The sequence below is a fragment of the Pristiophorus japonicus genome, chromosome 16 (assembly GCF_044704955.1).
Source record: "Pristiophorus japonicus isolate sPriJap1 chromosome 16, sPriJap1.hap1, whole genome shotgun sequence".
Taxonomy (NCBI): Eukaryota; Metazoa; Chordata; class Chondrichthyes; family Pristiophoridae; genus Pristiophorus; species Pristiophorus japonicus.
Window position 1 is genome coordinate 36303027 of NC_091992.1, and position 16268 is coordinate 36319294.

The window sequence follows — 16268 nt, forward strand, 5'->3', positions numbered from 1 at the left end:
CTTTCTTGCATGTAGTTCGAGGGTCACATGTTAACCTGTTTGATACAATAAATAAAGTGAGTTTGAAATCACATGTGAGCCACACTCTAAAGATTTCATCAAAATGAGTCAAATCATAACTATGGCTGGATGATCCAGCCCAACTCCATCCCAGCTAAGCCCAACTCCATCCCAGCTAAGCACAGATCGCATGTTGTGAAGTCCCAAATTAGGCACCATTGTGTATATGATATTGCGCATATCCAACTGCACTCTTGGGGAGAAACACAATACGTTTTACAGTTCCAGAGTGGTTGGCCTATATAAAACACCAATCTTGTGCAATTGTGCCTTTTTTTAAGACTTCCTTTTTTCACACTGTTTGGAATGTTTCCCTCCATCCTGCTGCGTACATCAATCCCCAGACAAGAAGAGGCATTGGGAAATGACTCCAGAGTCTTTACTGAGAGCATTTGAGACAGCCCTCCAATGTGCTGGGGCATATCTCAGTCTAACCTTCAGTATAACCTCTATATCTGTGGGTGGGTGGGGTGGCGGAGGATAATGAGCCTCAACTCACTGCTGCCCAGATCCCCCGATACAGTAGTCAGGAGCAGCAATTTGTCAGTTATGGACTCGTGAGTTGGGTTCCCATGGACCAGCTCGTTGAACACCAGTTCACACCACTGCTCCTCCTTGATAATTCAGTAGGATGAATTTCCTAATAATTTACGTTATTGGCAATTGTGGGCAGGAGGGGAAGAAGTCAGAGTGGAAATTGCGCTCCCCCATAACATCATCATCATAGGCAATCCCTCAAGTCGAGGATGACTTGCTTCCACGTCAAAAAGTTCACAGGTGTTTCAATGAAGGACCTAAAATTCCAGGTCCGAACTAAATCTTGAAGGGTGGAAGATGCCTGTGCGTGGATTTTTTTTAACGTGTGGTGACTGTTGCACAGCAGCCACCATCCGGGCTTGACAGAGCTAGGTCTTGGTCCAGTGGCAAGGATTAACCAAGACAACTGGAGACCAGCTCTGCTGCACGGGCCTAGTGTGCACACATATCGCAGTGTGGGCTGGCCCGTGCTGTCCCTGGGCTATCACCTCTTCTGGGCCCCAAACTCATGCCTCTCCTGGGCCCCGACCATTTCCCTCTACAATCTCTCGCCACTCCTCCGCCCAGACCTCGCTGCTCCTGCTGTACCTTCCCACGCTCCAATCACCGACCTGGACCTTGATGACGTCCCTTTTCAGTGCTGTTGCTCCCTGGAGTGGTATGCCACCATGCTGCTCCTTCCGCTCCCCGGCCTGCTCCGATTAAAAATAATTAGGGGAGGTTTAGAGAAGACATGAGGGGAAATTTCTTCACCCACAGCATGGTGGGGGTCTGGAACTCATTGCCTAAAAGAGTGGTAGAGGCAGAAACCCTCACCACATTTAAGGGGTGCTTGGATGTGCACTTGAAGTGCTGTAATCTGCAGGGCTATGGACCAAAAGCTAGAAAGTGGGATTAGGCTGGATAGGTGTTTATCGGCCAGCACGAACAAGAGTGGCCGAAATGGCCTCCTTCCGTGCCGTAAATTTCTACGATTCTATGAAGAAGAGCAGGGGAGTTATCCCTGGGTGTCCAGGAACCCATAACACACCCCGTGGTAATCTCCAGTTGGGTGGCACTTGTGGAAGGAAACTCCCACACAAGTCAGATGGGAGCTTCATGTAAATAGAATTGAATTTAAATATGCCATTATGATGGAACCTGCAATTTCCTGTGTTCACCTGGACTTGTCTGAGGGGCCATGTCTCTGTAGGTTGCATTTCACAAAGGAGGCTGGGATCACGTTGTGCCAGGAACTGACAACTGATCTCCGACCAAACTCCACTACAGGCATGACACAGCCAGCAGCTGTCGAGGACATGACAGTCCTCAGTTGTTACACCTTGGGTGTCTTCCAGGCTGCCACTTTGGGCCATCAATCACATAATGTAGTTAATGATACATAGGGCTTATGAAGCAGGTGACTTATGTGTCGTTTGCAAGAATCAACTATTTCAACTCATTCCCCATGGACAGCAAGCAACAGGAGTGTACAACTATGAGGAAAAAGTGAACAGGCTGGTGCTCTTTTCTTTAGAAAAGAGAAGACTGTGGGGTGACCTAGTCTTTAAAATAATGAAGGGGCTTGATAGAGCAGATATAGAGAAGATGTTTTCACTTGTGGAGAAGTTCAAAACTAGGGGCCATAACTATTAAGAGAGTCACTAATCTATCCAATAAGGAATTCAGGAGAAAATTCTTTACCCAGAGATGGTGAGAATGTGGAACTTGCTACCACATGGAGTGGTTGAGGTGAATAGTATCGATGTATTTAAGGGGAAGCTAGATAAGTACCTGAGGGAGAAAGATATAGAAGGATATGCCAATAGCGTTAGATGAAGTTGGGTGGGAGGAGGCTTGTGTGGAGCATAAACACTGGTACAGACTAGTTGGGCAGAATGGCCTATTTCTGTGCTGTTAATTCTATAGAAGCAGTGGCTCTCCACAATTATTCCAGGTGGCGGGATTCTCCAGAACCCAGAGGATAATTGATGGAGCCCATTTGGCTCTACAGCATCCACAAGGAGGTATGTGAACATGCAGCTTGTCTCTGACCATCATGAATGGAATAATGCCGGTCAGTGCACACTTCCTCGGCAACTGCTTCATTGATTTACCGTGAAAATATCCACAGCACCTGCTTTGTTTGATTCTGGCAGAAGAATGTAAGATTGACCGCTGTGTTTTGACGATATGGCTCACGGCCGCTATCAGATAAACATGAACATCAGTGAAGTGCAGGTCATCGGGGCAGATATCACCATAGGCATCCAAGTAAAGGTCAGTGTTTGTCCTCCGATACTGTCAAGCAAATGTCTTCCATTGCTGTACAGCTTTGCCATTTAGGAAGACAGCAGCATGAAGCAGATGAAGAATGTGGACAACCAGCCAGTGGGTGAGCACCATGTACAGGAAGTGCCGGATAATAATGCCTGTATAAGCACCTTTGTGGACTGCGAGTGCCATATACAAGGCTCTCGTGGATGAAGTCTTCATTCAATGCATCAGCAGCCATCTGTACATCTTCAGGCAGTGTCCAGTATACCCTGACCTAGATTGCCAATTGCTGCAGATAAACTCCCATGGATGCTATTGCTTCCTTCTGTTGGACCATTTATCAGCACCATACCAAGAATACCCTCCAAACCAACAGTGCCGAAAACGCAAAGAACATTGCTATCAGTCTCTGGAAATCTCAGTTGAACTAATATATCCGGTGACTTTGGGCTGTGTCAGACCTAATTTCAGGGGCGTAAAACTACACCAGAGCATTATTCGCCTAAATTCACAAAACTCGCATGAGGCAGTCTTTTGCGGGGCTATGGAAATGAGTGCCAGAGGGTTTTGGTAAATGGATCTTGGAAGTGGCGCAAATGATCAAGGAAATTTGCACGTAGCAATGTTTCAATGTAAATTTGGCAAAAATCAGTGATGTGCAAATTTCCTTGGAGAAAACAGTGCAACTCTGCTCTCACGGCAAAACTATCCAGGAAATTCCAGTTCACAGTATCTAGAAGTCTAGCTCACTCCACCTATGCACTGTATCTAGGAGCCTAACTCACTCCACCCTATACACAGTGTCTAGAAGTTTAGCTTACTCCACTCTATACACAGTATCTAGAAGTTTAGCTTATTCCACCCTATACACAGTATCTAGAAGTTTAGCTTACTCCACCCTATACACAGTGTCTAGAAGTTTAGCTTACTCCACTCTATACACAGTGTCTAGAAGTTTAGCTTACTCCACTCTATACACAGTATCTAGAAGTTTAGCTTATTCCACCCTATACACAGTGTCTAGAAGTTTAGCTTACTCCACTCTATACACAGTGTCTAGAAGTTTAGCTTACTCCACTCTATACACAGTATCTAGAAGTTTAGCTTATTCCACCCTATACACAGTGTCTAGAAGTTTAGCTTATTCCACCCTATACACAGTGTCTAGAAGTTTAGCTTACTCCACCCTATACACAGTGTCTAGAAGTTTAGCTTACTCCATTCTATACACAGTATCTAGAAGTTTAGCTTACTCCACCCTATACACAGTGTCTAGAAGCCTAACTCACTCCACTCTATACACAGTATTTAGAAGTTTAGCTTACTCCACCCTATACACAGTGTCTAGAAGCCTAACTCACTCCACTCTATACACAGTATTTAGAAGTTTAGCTTACTCCACCCTATACACAGTGTCTAGAAGCCTAACTCACTCCACCCTATACACAGTATCTAGAAGCCTAATTCACTCCACTCTATACACAGTATCTCGAAGCCTAACTTACTCCACCCTAGCACTGAATCTCGAAGCCTAGTTTACTCCACCCTATACACAGTGTCTAGAAGCCTAACTCACTCCACTCTATACACAGTGTCTAGAAGCTTAGCTTCCTCTACCCTATACACAGTGTCTAGAAGCCTAACTCACTCCACTCTATACACAGTATCTCGAAGCCTAACTTACTCCACCCTATACACAGTATCTAGAAGTTTAGCTTACTCCACTCTATACACAGTGTCTAGAAGTTTAGCTTACTCCACTCTATACACAGTATCTAGAAGTTTAGCTTACTCCACCCTATACACAGTGTCTAGAAGTTTAGCTTACTCCACTCTATACACAGTGTCTAGAAGTTTAGCTTACTCCACTCTATACACAGTGTCTAGAAGTTTACCTTACTCCACCCTATACACAGTGTCTAGAAGCCTAACTCACTCCAGTCTATACACAGTATCTCGAAGCCTAACTTACTCCACCCTATACACAGTATCTAGAAGTTTAGCTTACTCCACTCTATACACAGTGTCTAGAAGTTTAGCTTACTCCACTCTATACACAGTGTCTAGAAGTTTAGCTTACTCCACTCTATACACAGTATCTAGAAGTTTAGCTTACTCCACTCTATACATAGTGTCTAGAAGTTTAGCTTACTCCACTCTATACACAGTATCTAGAAGTTTAGCTTACTCCACTCTATACACAGTATCTAGAAGTTTAGCTTATTCCACCCTATACACAGTATCTAGAAGTTTAGCTTACTCCACCCTATACACAGTGTCTAGCAGCCTGTATCTAGAAGTCTACCAATCTCTGTCCTGCAGTGATCCATATCATATTCTATGCCATTTCAGTTCTGGGTGGTTCATCTGCCATTTGCCTGCTACATATGTGCTTATGACTATTGTATCATATATACTAGGAAGTTAGAGCAGCTTCTGAAGGTGAAGAGTCAAAGAGTTTGGCTCCTTCCTAACTCAGTTACTAAAATTGATCTACTTTAACATCCTTTTGTTTCAACCAGTTCCTGCTGACTTGTTCAATATTTTTGTTGAAACTATAAATATTGATGATATAATGGGGAGGTGCTCCTGAGTCTGACTGAGGGGGAAGTGGGGCAAAGGGGGGAGGTCCTCTCTGCTCGATGGAAATTAGAATCAGGCTGCTGATTTTGTAACACACTGCACAGAGGAAATAGTTCCACAGTGTGAGGGAGGAGCCCTTTCAAATGAAGGGACCGCTGCATGCTTTTGGGCTCGTGATTGGAGTTCCATGTTGCATCACGCTCCTCCCAACTCTTCCTCCAATGCCGCGATTAGTATCCACCATTTAAAATGGTATTTCTTAATGGAGAAGTAAAAGGAAATTGATATTAAATTATTCCAAATTCTGTGACGTGTTTCATGTTTTGGGGTGTGCCAATGATGCAACTTCCCCTTTAAACACAGCTTGAACAGAGTCTGGTCTCTGTCTCAACCTGACAGCATTAGAACTGATATACTGCTGACCACGAGTAGCCATTCTAACTTCCTGTTATGTGAATTCAGTTAAGTCTAGGGATTATTTTTAAATACAATTAAAACCACTTAAAGATTTTTTTTTTAATTAAATGATTTTGATCGAAGGTGTAACTGGTGGACACATATTGGTTTGTTTTTTTAGAGCCATTTAATAGACCAAGTGGTTTGACTGGTCTGAGATCCTTAAGTAACAGCGCCTTTGGTGGACTGGGGAACCCTTCAATCAGTGAGTATTTCTGTCCTTTGGGTTCTTTGTATGACTCTCTCATGTTTTACTTTGAGAAGTGATACTTTGGCTGATACTCGGACAGGACTGAGCCGTTACTGTGAGCTTAGCACAGCTAGGACTGTTTAGCCATGACGCTAAAGCCAAATCCATGTTGGTGAACTAAAGCTGAATCAAAGTATGCTCTCGAGTTTAAGTCATTAGATTAGATTACATCTGTGTATTACACTTATCTGAATTATATCTGTGTTAATCACATCTGTGTGTATTACAACCTAGCTGTGTCACACCTCTGTGTAGTACCATTCTGTATGATTCTTGTCCATTACACCTGTCTGTGTTTCACATCTGTGTATATTACCCCATCTGTGTCACACCTGTTTATATCTTACCTCAGTGTATCATACCTGTGAATACTATACCTATCTGTTTTGCATCTGTGCATATTACACATATCTGTTGCACTTGCATTTATTACTCCTATGTGTGTTACACCTGTGTATATTACACCTCTCTCTGGCATCTGTGTGTATTTGTATTACACTTGTGTGTATCACACCTGTGTGCATCATACCTATGTATATTACACCTATCTTTATCAACCAGTTTGCTGTATCAGGGTATCACACCTATCTATATTACAGTATCCCTTCTGTATGTTTCATAGTAACACACCTACATGTACCAGAACTGTGCTGTACGAATGAGTCGTATTATTACACTTAGCTGTATCACACCTGTGTGTATAATCTCACAACCTTGTTGTTTTAGACTCAAGCTGGGTCTCCAGGAGTGCAGGCTAGACTGTCGTACCTTTCCCAATTTACCATTCATCACACGCAAGCCAAGACATTGAATGTCAACTATTGGACCCTTTGGTCTGTGGTCCAGTTCCACAAAAGGGTGTGCATTTTCCAAATCAACCATTAGAGGATCTTCAACATGTGACACCTCTGATTGACTTCACAGCAGAAACTCTGATTCATGAAGCTGAATGCCCACGAAGTTCTGAGCTGTGATAGGTTGCTCAGTTAGCTGCTCATCCCTGCCCATGATCTTGTGCCTGTAGTGTGTATGATGTCGCTTGCCCCATAACAGCACAACAGCCAGGTGAAGAACTGGTGTACATTGGCAGTTCTTCATTTATTGGATCTCGTTTCTATGACAATTTAAAATAATTCTACTGTTTATTATGTTTTAAAGGTGTACGCTGTTATGGAATTCTTGCAACTATCAATCTTGCGTTCCTTTGCTGCTTTGTATAATCTTATTCTTTTTGATAGATTGTCATTGCATTATTTTGGTAATGTCTGAGAGAACCTGTGATTGAGTTGTCTACATTCATGTGCCCTCGAGTCTGTAGCTGGTTTAAATTGGCTATTAATAAAGAGGAACCTTAAGGGATTGCACTAACACACTGTGCAGTTCTTGGAGTTTGAGTTCAGATTCATCTCAGTGACTCCTCACACATTGATTTCCTAATCAGCATTGAAGCACTGACCACACTTGATCAGCTCCGCTGGGCAGGCCACATTGTTCGCATGGCAGACACGAGACTCCCAAAGCAAGCGCTGTACTCGGAACTCCTTCACGGCAAACGAGCCAAAGGTGGGCAGTGGAAACGTTACAAGGACACCCTCAAAGCCTCCCTGATAAAGTGCAACATCCCCACTGACACCTGGCAGTCCCTGGCCAAAGACCGCCCTAAGTGGAGGAAGTGCATCTGGGAGGGCGCTGAGCACCTCAAGTCTCGTTGCTGAGAGCATGCAGAAATCAAGCGCAGTTAGTGGAAAGAGCGTGCGGAAAACTAGTCCCACCCCTTCCCTCAACGACTATCTATCCCACCTGTGACAGAGACTGTAATTCCCGTATTGGACTGTTCAGCCACCTGAGAACTCATTTTAAAAGTGGAAGCAAGTCTTCCTCGATTCTGAGGGACTGCCTATGATGATGATGAATCTAAACTATCCCACACTACAACGCTCCCAACATTTGAGTTCTGTGATTTGCAAAAGTTATTTTTTTTCTTATAATTCACATAAGAACATAAGAATTTGGAGTAGGAGTAGGCCTTACAGCCTCTCAAGCCTCCTCCATCATTCAATAAGATCATGGCTGATCTTCGACTTCAACTCCACCTTCCCGCCTGATCCCCACATCCCTTGATTCCCTTAGAGTCCAAAAATCGATCGATCTCAGCCTTCAATATATTGATCGACTGAGCATCCACAACCCTTTCAGGCAGAGAATTCCAAAGATTCACAACTATCATGAGTGCAGAAATTTCTCCTCCTCTCAGTCCTAAATGGCCGACCCCTCATCCTGAGACTATGCCCCCTAGTTCTAGACTCTGCAGTCAGGGAAACAGCCTCTCAGCATCCACCTTGACAAGCCCTCTCAGAGTCTTGTTTGTTTCAATGTGATCACCTCTCATTCTTCTAAATTCCAGAGAGTATAGGCGCATTCTACCCGTAGAAAATGTAACCGTACGGTTAGATTTCCTGACTGAGTCGCGAATATTAAAAGAACTTCAACAGAACGTGGAATTATGAAAGAATTGTTGTGTTGATAATGCTGGAGTAGTCTAGGAAAGACCAATAGGAAATCAGTGAATCAGTAACTTGGAGCTGCTGTCTGCACCTCACAGCAACTGGATTTAGAGCCACAATGCTAGGGACCTGACATCTGGTCTCCAGCCTGTCCTCTGCACTTAAGATTTCTGGTGGAAAATAATACATTAAAGTAGAGGATTAAGAAAATCCAAATTAAATAAATATTTAAAGCCCACATTAAACACTCCATGCTAATGGCAGAGACTTGGTCCACTGCAGTTGTAACGTCAATATAATGGTAGTAATGTGTGTTTCGTGGTGTGAGTGAGATTATTGTGTGGCTAGAGCAGAGAAAGGAAAGCAAACAGTTCAGAAAATCACCAGGAGAGTAAGTTAGAAAAGATTGGGAAATAGCAAGTCAGATAAAGAGAAAAGATTTTCTGGAGGAAAATGTAGAGAAGCTATAATAATGGTAAATAACAGTCCTGGAAACAGGGGTAGAAGGATAGATTATTCCAACGCACTCCTGGCTGGCCTCCCACATTTTACCCTACGTAAACTGGAGGTGATCCAATACTCGGTCATCCTTTGCTCAATGACCTATATTGGCTCCCAGTTAAACAACGCCTCGATTTCAAAATTCTCATCCTTGTTTTCAAATCCCTCCATGGCCTTGCACTTACCTATCTCTGTAATCCCCTCCAGCCCCACAACCCCCCCGAGATATCTGCGCTCCTCTAATTCTGCCCTCTTGAGCATCCCCGATTTCATCGCTCAACCATTGGTGGCCGTGCTTTCTGTTGCCTGGGCCCCAAGCTCTGGTACTCCCTGTCTAAACCTCTCTGCCTCTCTACTTCTCTTTCCTCCTTCAAGACGCTCCTTAAAACCTACCTTTGACCAAGCTTTTGGTCACCTGATGTCATATCTCCTTATATGGCTCGGTGTAAAATATTTTGTCTTATAATACTCCTGTGAAGTGCCTTGGGACCTTTCACTACGTTAAAGGTGCTATATAAATACAAGTTCCTGTTGTTGATAGTGAAAGAAAATGAGGAACAGTGCTGGATAAAGTAAAAGAGACATGTTAAAGTAAAAGGTCCTGAAAGATACAGAAAAAGAGATGGGGGATCAACATGTAAAAGGAAAGTGATCAAGTTAAATATAAACATTTCCCATGTCAAGAAAAATGTTCCTATTACTGAGAGTGAATGGGATCCGTACGACTAGCTAATAATCCAGTTTGATTGGACAGGAAATCCTTTAACAACATTGCATTACCTTCTGTTGTCCCATTGGTGTCGGTGCTGTTAGTGAAGTATTGCAGCAGCATTGCATTGCACAGGATGGTGCTGTTGGTCTGCGTTTCATTTGTTATGTCTGAAAGAATAGCTGTGGGTTTTTTTTTAAACGAGAACATGCTGTAACTTTACTGAATAACTAATATTCTGTCTGGATCAACATTTCTTCTACTGGAGGAGTGTTCACACTATGGCCCATGGGTGGTAAATAGTACCCCCCGTTTCTCCCCCGCCAACCCTCCTTCTACATCCTGCCAACCCGGCACTTGAAGCTCACGCACTTCCATCCTGTTGGTGTTTTTTTTTCCTGCTTTTTTTTTTCTAGAATCTTGGATGTCACAACACAGAATCAGATTACCTGATCTGTGTTGGTGTTTTTTGCCACCCCGAATCTAATCCCGCTCACCTCCCTCTCCATGCCCTTGTAATATTTCTCTTTTTCAAGCAACTGCCTAATTTTTGAAAAGACTAACCGCCCTCCCTGAAGATTCTTTTTTCTAACCTGTCCCTTGATTGTTTTTGTGATCACCTTCAATCTGTGTCCTATCATTACTGCCTTGCCTACCAGTGGAAACCATCTACAAACCACTCACTCGATCCTCATTTTGGCGACCTTAAACCTGCACAATCAAAGCTAACTTGTCCACAGTGTGAGAATTTGCAAAGCGGTCTGTAGGTCACTGAGGGTATGGCAGACATGGCTGTTTACTTCTGCATCATGTGGACAAACACTGCTGTCCAGCCCGCCCACAGGAATGCACTTCGGATAAAAGGCAATGACTGAGATAGAAAATACAACTGGAACATTTGGTGGTGATGTGGCAGTGATGCCTTCTACTCCTGGACTGTTCTGATACTCAAAACCATAAAGAAATCAGAAGCTCAACATAATGAATTGCTTTGAAACTCATTTATGTGTGGGCGATTTGATTGAAGCAACTGTCCAGGTGACTGCTGAGACTGATGGTTTCCTTTTCCTGTTAATTTGTTCATGTATTGTGTGCAACCATGTGCAAGGCCACATTTATTGTCCATTCCTAGTTGCCCTGTGAAGATAGTGGTGGGTCTTCTTGAACTGCTGCAGTCTTTGTGGCGATGGTGCTCCCCCAATGGTGTTGGGTAGGGAATATTTACCTTGTGACGATAAAGGAGTAACGATGTATGTCCAAGTCAGGATGGTGTGTGACTTGGCAATGACGGTGTTCCCCATTTCATTGTTGCTCTTGTGCTTCTCGGTGGTAGAGGTCTCTGGGAGGAAGGGGTTGTCAAAGTCACCGTGTTGCTGCAGTGTATCTTGTAAATGGTACAGAATGCAGCCACCGTGTGCTGTTAGTGGAGGCTGTGGGTGTTTAGGCCAGTGGCAGGGGCACTGATCAATCAAACTGCTCCATCCGAGAGGGAGTTTTTTCAGTGTTGTTGCGGCTACACCCATTTAGGCGACTATTCTATCGCACTCCTGACTTGAGCCTTGTGGATGGTGGATAGGCTTTGAGGGTTCAGGGGGTGAGCCACTTGTTGCAGAGTGCCCAAGCTCCTGCCCTGCCCTTGTAGACAATTGTTGAGGCATGTGCTCAGTGATGACTCCCAAGATGTTGATGGAGGGGGACTCTAAGATGGTGGTGGTGTTGATGTGCAAGGGGCGATGATGGTACAGTATGGTATTGAACAGCAATCTAGAAGTCATGAGTTTAAGTTCCACCAGAGCCTGTTGTGAAATTAAATTCAATAAATCTGGGAATTTTGGGCTGACAACAGAAACATATCCATGAAAGCTTCCGGATTGTTGTAAAGATCCTACTGATTCACTAATGTTCTTTAGGGTAGGCAACTTCCCACCCCTACCCGATCTGGCCTACATGTGACTCCAGACCCACACTACATGGTTGACCCCTGATGCCCACAGAAGTGGGCCAGCAAGCCACCCAGTTGGAAATAATTGCTGCAAAGTTCAGTAAAAAGAAGTTCCTTGCATACCTGTAGGTTGCGACTGCTATTACCAGCATGTTACCATTCAGTGTTGTAAGTTTCTTGATCTGAATCGTGCTCACATAGTAAAGGATAGTTTATCATTTGAGACTATCCTCCCAGTTGAAACAATCTGTAAAGTCAGTGAAATCTTTAGGGGGTGGGGGGAATTTGGAATATAAATAGAGAAAATTACACTGCATTGATATATAATTTTACTGCTTTCTGATTCAATTTGCCACAAGTGGACGCTTACTTAGTCCTGAGTCCTGAGGTATAGAATCACTGTGTTGTTTCCTGAGCATTATGTTGTGTTGAACTGTTGGCAGACTGGAGTGATCCCTCAAAGAGCTGGGTACCAAGTCCCAGTTGATGGATTTGGATAGTTCATTCTGTCACTGGCCATATCGTATGCATTATACACTTAAGAGGAGTAGACTGTAAAGGTGAGGCAGATTTGGTCTAGTTGGTGGGGCTAGGCCACAAATTGGCACTACTGACTCTGTTCAGATATCTCTATTGCAAATAATCTAAGTCCATGGCTGAAAAGCCCAGGCCAGTGCTAAACTTCACCTGCATTATCGACTGTGGATCAACAATTCCAGTTGTTCAGCTTTTGGTTGGAGTTTGATGGGTTGGCACTTGGGATGAATCCAATACAATGTTGCTTGGCTTACCCTGTTTTTTAATAGCTCAAACCCAAATGTCATTAACATTTTGCCCTTATCTGATTTTATTTTTAAAATTAAACAACTTTCTTAGTTGCTTTAAAGGCTAAATGCATTGCTGGAAATGATGCTAAGTTGGACAGACTAGAAAAGCCTCACTAACCAGCATGGTGTTAGCTGAACTCCAACAAGGCAGAATTGGGGGTGCTACAATTCGCCTGAGTGCTCCTGACCTTAGGAATGGAGAAATAGCCAGCAGTGACCCCTGCTGGAAACAACGTGCATGTGGACCTCGAGTCAGGACACACTCGGACTCCACTCTGCTGACAACTGCGTTGGGTTCACTAATGAAGTTGATGCAGTGCCTTGGGTGAGGTACTGGAGCATTGCAGGAAACTGAACCCCATCATGACTCCCTGCGTGTGAAGGGTAGATAAGGGAAGAAGTTACCAAGTTAGATCCAATCCTTTCAAACCAGTTTTGCCTTTTGTCATTTCCTGCGGTATTTGTGGTACTGAACGGTCATTTAAACAGTTAGATGGCAATGTTAGTGCCTGGTTCTTTCTGGTAAATCTCTGTAATTTTTCCCTTCTTGTTTCCAGCTGCCAATAGTATGTATACATTTTAAACTCAGAGTGCGTTGCTTGGTAAGTACGGACACGTCAACTGCCAGACTTTTTAAACATTTTTGTTTTTTTGTTTTCTCAACCATTTCAGCATCCAACACAATGTTCAGCCACAAAGATGGCCCCAGTATGCAGAGCTTTAGCAACCCTCACGAACCTTGGAATCGACTCCACCGAACGCCACCTTCGTTTCCAACCCCACCCCCTTGGCTGAAGCCAGGGGAGCCAGAGCGCAGTTCCTCTGTAGCAGCTCATGACAGAGATAGAGATGTAGAAAAACGAGACTCTTCTGTTAGTAAAGATGAAAAAGAAAGGTACGAAGGGTTAAGCAATAAATTCGTCCAGTCCGCTTCTATATTTAACCAAAGAGCAGCGAACTCGAAGGTGTGGGTTATTCATTGTCATGTAATGTCACGATAAGCTTCCTTCAAATCCAATTGGCTGATTCGTGTGCAATATTGGACACCTGTACCTCAGTTAAAAAAGTTACTTACAAATTTAACATTCTATGTAATTGATATTAGGCACCTTCAGTCTTTAAATTCGGAGCAACGTGGACTTCTTAATCTGTACTCAACTTAGTTTTATCCTTTCCCCATTTCTTAGAGTATTGTTCCAGGCCCCCTTTTGCTATCCTTGTGTACCAGTGTCTGTTAGACAGCGTTCCAGTGCTACCCTGCGAAGTGCCTCCAGAGAACCTTCAAAAATAGCACGAGTTGACTGGTTCTAATCCCCTAGCCCACCCTTTCTCCTTCATACAGTGGTTCTCTTAACGGCTCAGCCGCGATCTGGGACTCACTGGTGGGCGGAAGAAGTGATATTCTGCACCCAATCAAGGTGTGGCATGGTCCATTGATGTACCGTGTCATCAGACCCCATCCCCTCCCACCCCCATCGGCTTCACACAGTTGCATAAAAATGCATAATTTTCCTTTGAAGAGCTGTCATTAATCAATAGCTGAGGAAAATAAAGCTAAGGGTGTGTAGTTGAGTTTAGTGTTAGGGCACCTTGCTGGATCAGCATAAAGGGAGATTTGCCGCTCTGCCTTGAATGTGCTCTGTCCCATTTCTGGCTGAGGAATGCATGATAATATCGCTAATCAGAAGATAAGCACCATTATTATGTACCTTGTGAACACAGAGTCTATGCTGCAAAACGCTAAGCTGTTATTTTAACAAAGCAAAATTAGATTAAAGTAGAAACTCAGCAATGTTCAATTTTTTTAAAAAAAAGAAAAGATCTTTTTAATCATTTTTTAGCAATAACTAATTCTTTACAAATAAGTATAATTGCTTGATAATTTATGATCCCAAACTTCAGTTAATTAGAATTTTTAATCATTTTTAACAGTCGAGCTTCTACTTGAAACCTAAGATAGCTAAGGCTGTTATGATAATTTTAATATTAAATATAGTCAGTGATCAACCACTTAGCCCAGGTAGCTAAGCACAGCAACAATTTTTGCATGACATTTTGAAAATTATATTCCTTGAACCTAATTTTTAAAAATCCAGAAAGTATACAAGCTAAAAATGTCACATCATTCCATTTTTATTTTTATTTTGCGTAGAAATAATTACAAACATAGATGTAACTGTAACACCACAAATTAGCTGTGTTCTGTATAGAGTGGTACATTATTGCTCATTCACTAATGGGTTCTTCAAAGAGAGGATTAGGTACTCTCGATGAAAAGGGAATTAAAATGATGCTACCTTCCTCTTAACTAGTGAAATTTGAGTTAGCCTAGAGCATTAACAACTCCAGAGAAGTGAATCAGAAACAAAATGGTTTTCTGATATATAAAATGTTGTTTCTTATTTTAAACTGATGCTTAATTTTTCCTTTGAAACAAATATTGAACCAAATAAATAGAACCCATTATTGATCCTAGGTGTTCATAATCACTGAGACGCTACCATTGCAATGCCCTTAAAGTTATGCTATTGCTGTAATGTTGCACACTGGAATTCATTTTGACGTGACGTGAATCCTGAAAGGCACACCTTCAAGTTCACTTTGCATTTAGTGTACACTTCTGGCAACACTGCTAACTGACGTTATTGGCAAAGAAAAATTAGTTTGCGATTATTTTCTGAATGGTTTGGAACAATGTCTCAAGATATTATTCTGTTAAGGATTTGGTGACGAATATGAATTCCATTATTGTATTGCTAAATATTATGTTAATGTTTTTTTTACCTTAATATAATTTTCAGCAAACTAATTATATAATGCTAATGCAATGGGAGGAACACTTTGTAGATTAGAATTTTATCTAGAAGGATTTTGTGTCTCGTACAAGAATCCTAATGTTTGGGTTGAATTGTCTCTCTTGGGGAGAGGGACAATTCATCTACAAAGAGCCCTCCCATTTGTTTTTCTTAGTGATAATGTTGAGAATGGTTCACTTCAATAAGTCCTATTGCGGAGTTAGTGCACTTGTATCAATCTGGACTGGCCTATGTCCTTGACATGGAACTCTTCAGAAGACTTTGGATTTTTCTTCCTTTCCAGCCTAGAACACCACAAGTTAAATCTCTTAGACCCATCAGCACAGCCATTCACAGTATCCTTTAATCTCTGTACATGGTGGGTAGAAGACCCATATAGATCAGTGATACCAGATTCAGACTGAGAAAACACATGGAGGTAAAACTCCTAGTGACATTTTGGCAAAAAAAGGTGGATGTAAATACATTGTGACATTATTTTTTTGCTGGGCCTGATGATATCAGTCAGACATAGGGATGAAGCCAAATCTATTCCTTCAGGCAGCTATTAGTTTGTCTCAGATGATAGATCCCAAGTATTAATTCCCAAAATCCATTGAGGAAAAAAACATATTAAGAATCCCTGATCACAGCTGCAGGAGTAGCTGCTTAATCCAGATAGCGATTCCATCCAACCAAGCATCGCTTACTCTTATTGGCAACTGTTGGCACTGTAGAATGTAATTCATGTACCGGAGGGCCACTGTAAATGGAAGCAGCTGCAGTGACTGCAGTCACAGCTAAGAATAAGGGATATTTATCCTCTCATCCATTCCCTGCTCGTGATA

At 42.6% G+C, this 16268-nt stretch overlaps 1 protein-coding gene across 2 annotated transcripts in view; it reads left to right on the top strand.

Moving 5' to 3' along the window:
• Nucleotides 1-16268, top strand: part of auts2a (activator of transcription and developmental regulator AUTS2 a) — a 1264571-nt gene that overhangs the window by 1242976 nt on the left and 5327 nt on the right. Inside the window, exons 19-20 of one of the 2 annotated variants that reach the window (XM_070857212.1) lie at nt 6014-6097; nt 13298-13520. In XM_070857212.1, coding sequence (XP_070713313.1) covers nt 6014-6097; nt 13298-13520 — 307 coding nt within the window. The remainder of the gene's footprint in view (nt 1-6013; nt 6098-13297; nt 13521-16268) is intronic. The other variant, XM_070857211.1, reaches the window with a different exon arrangement.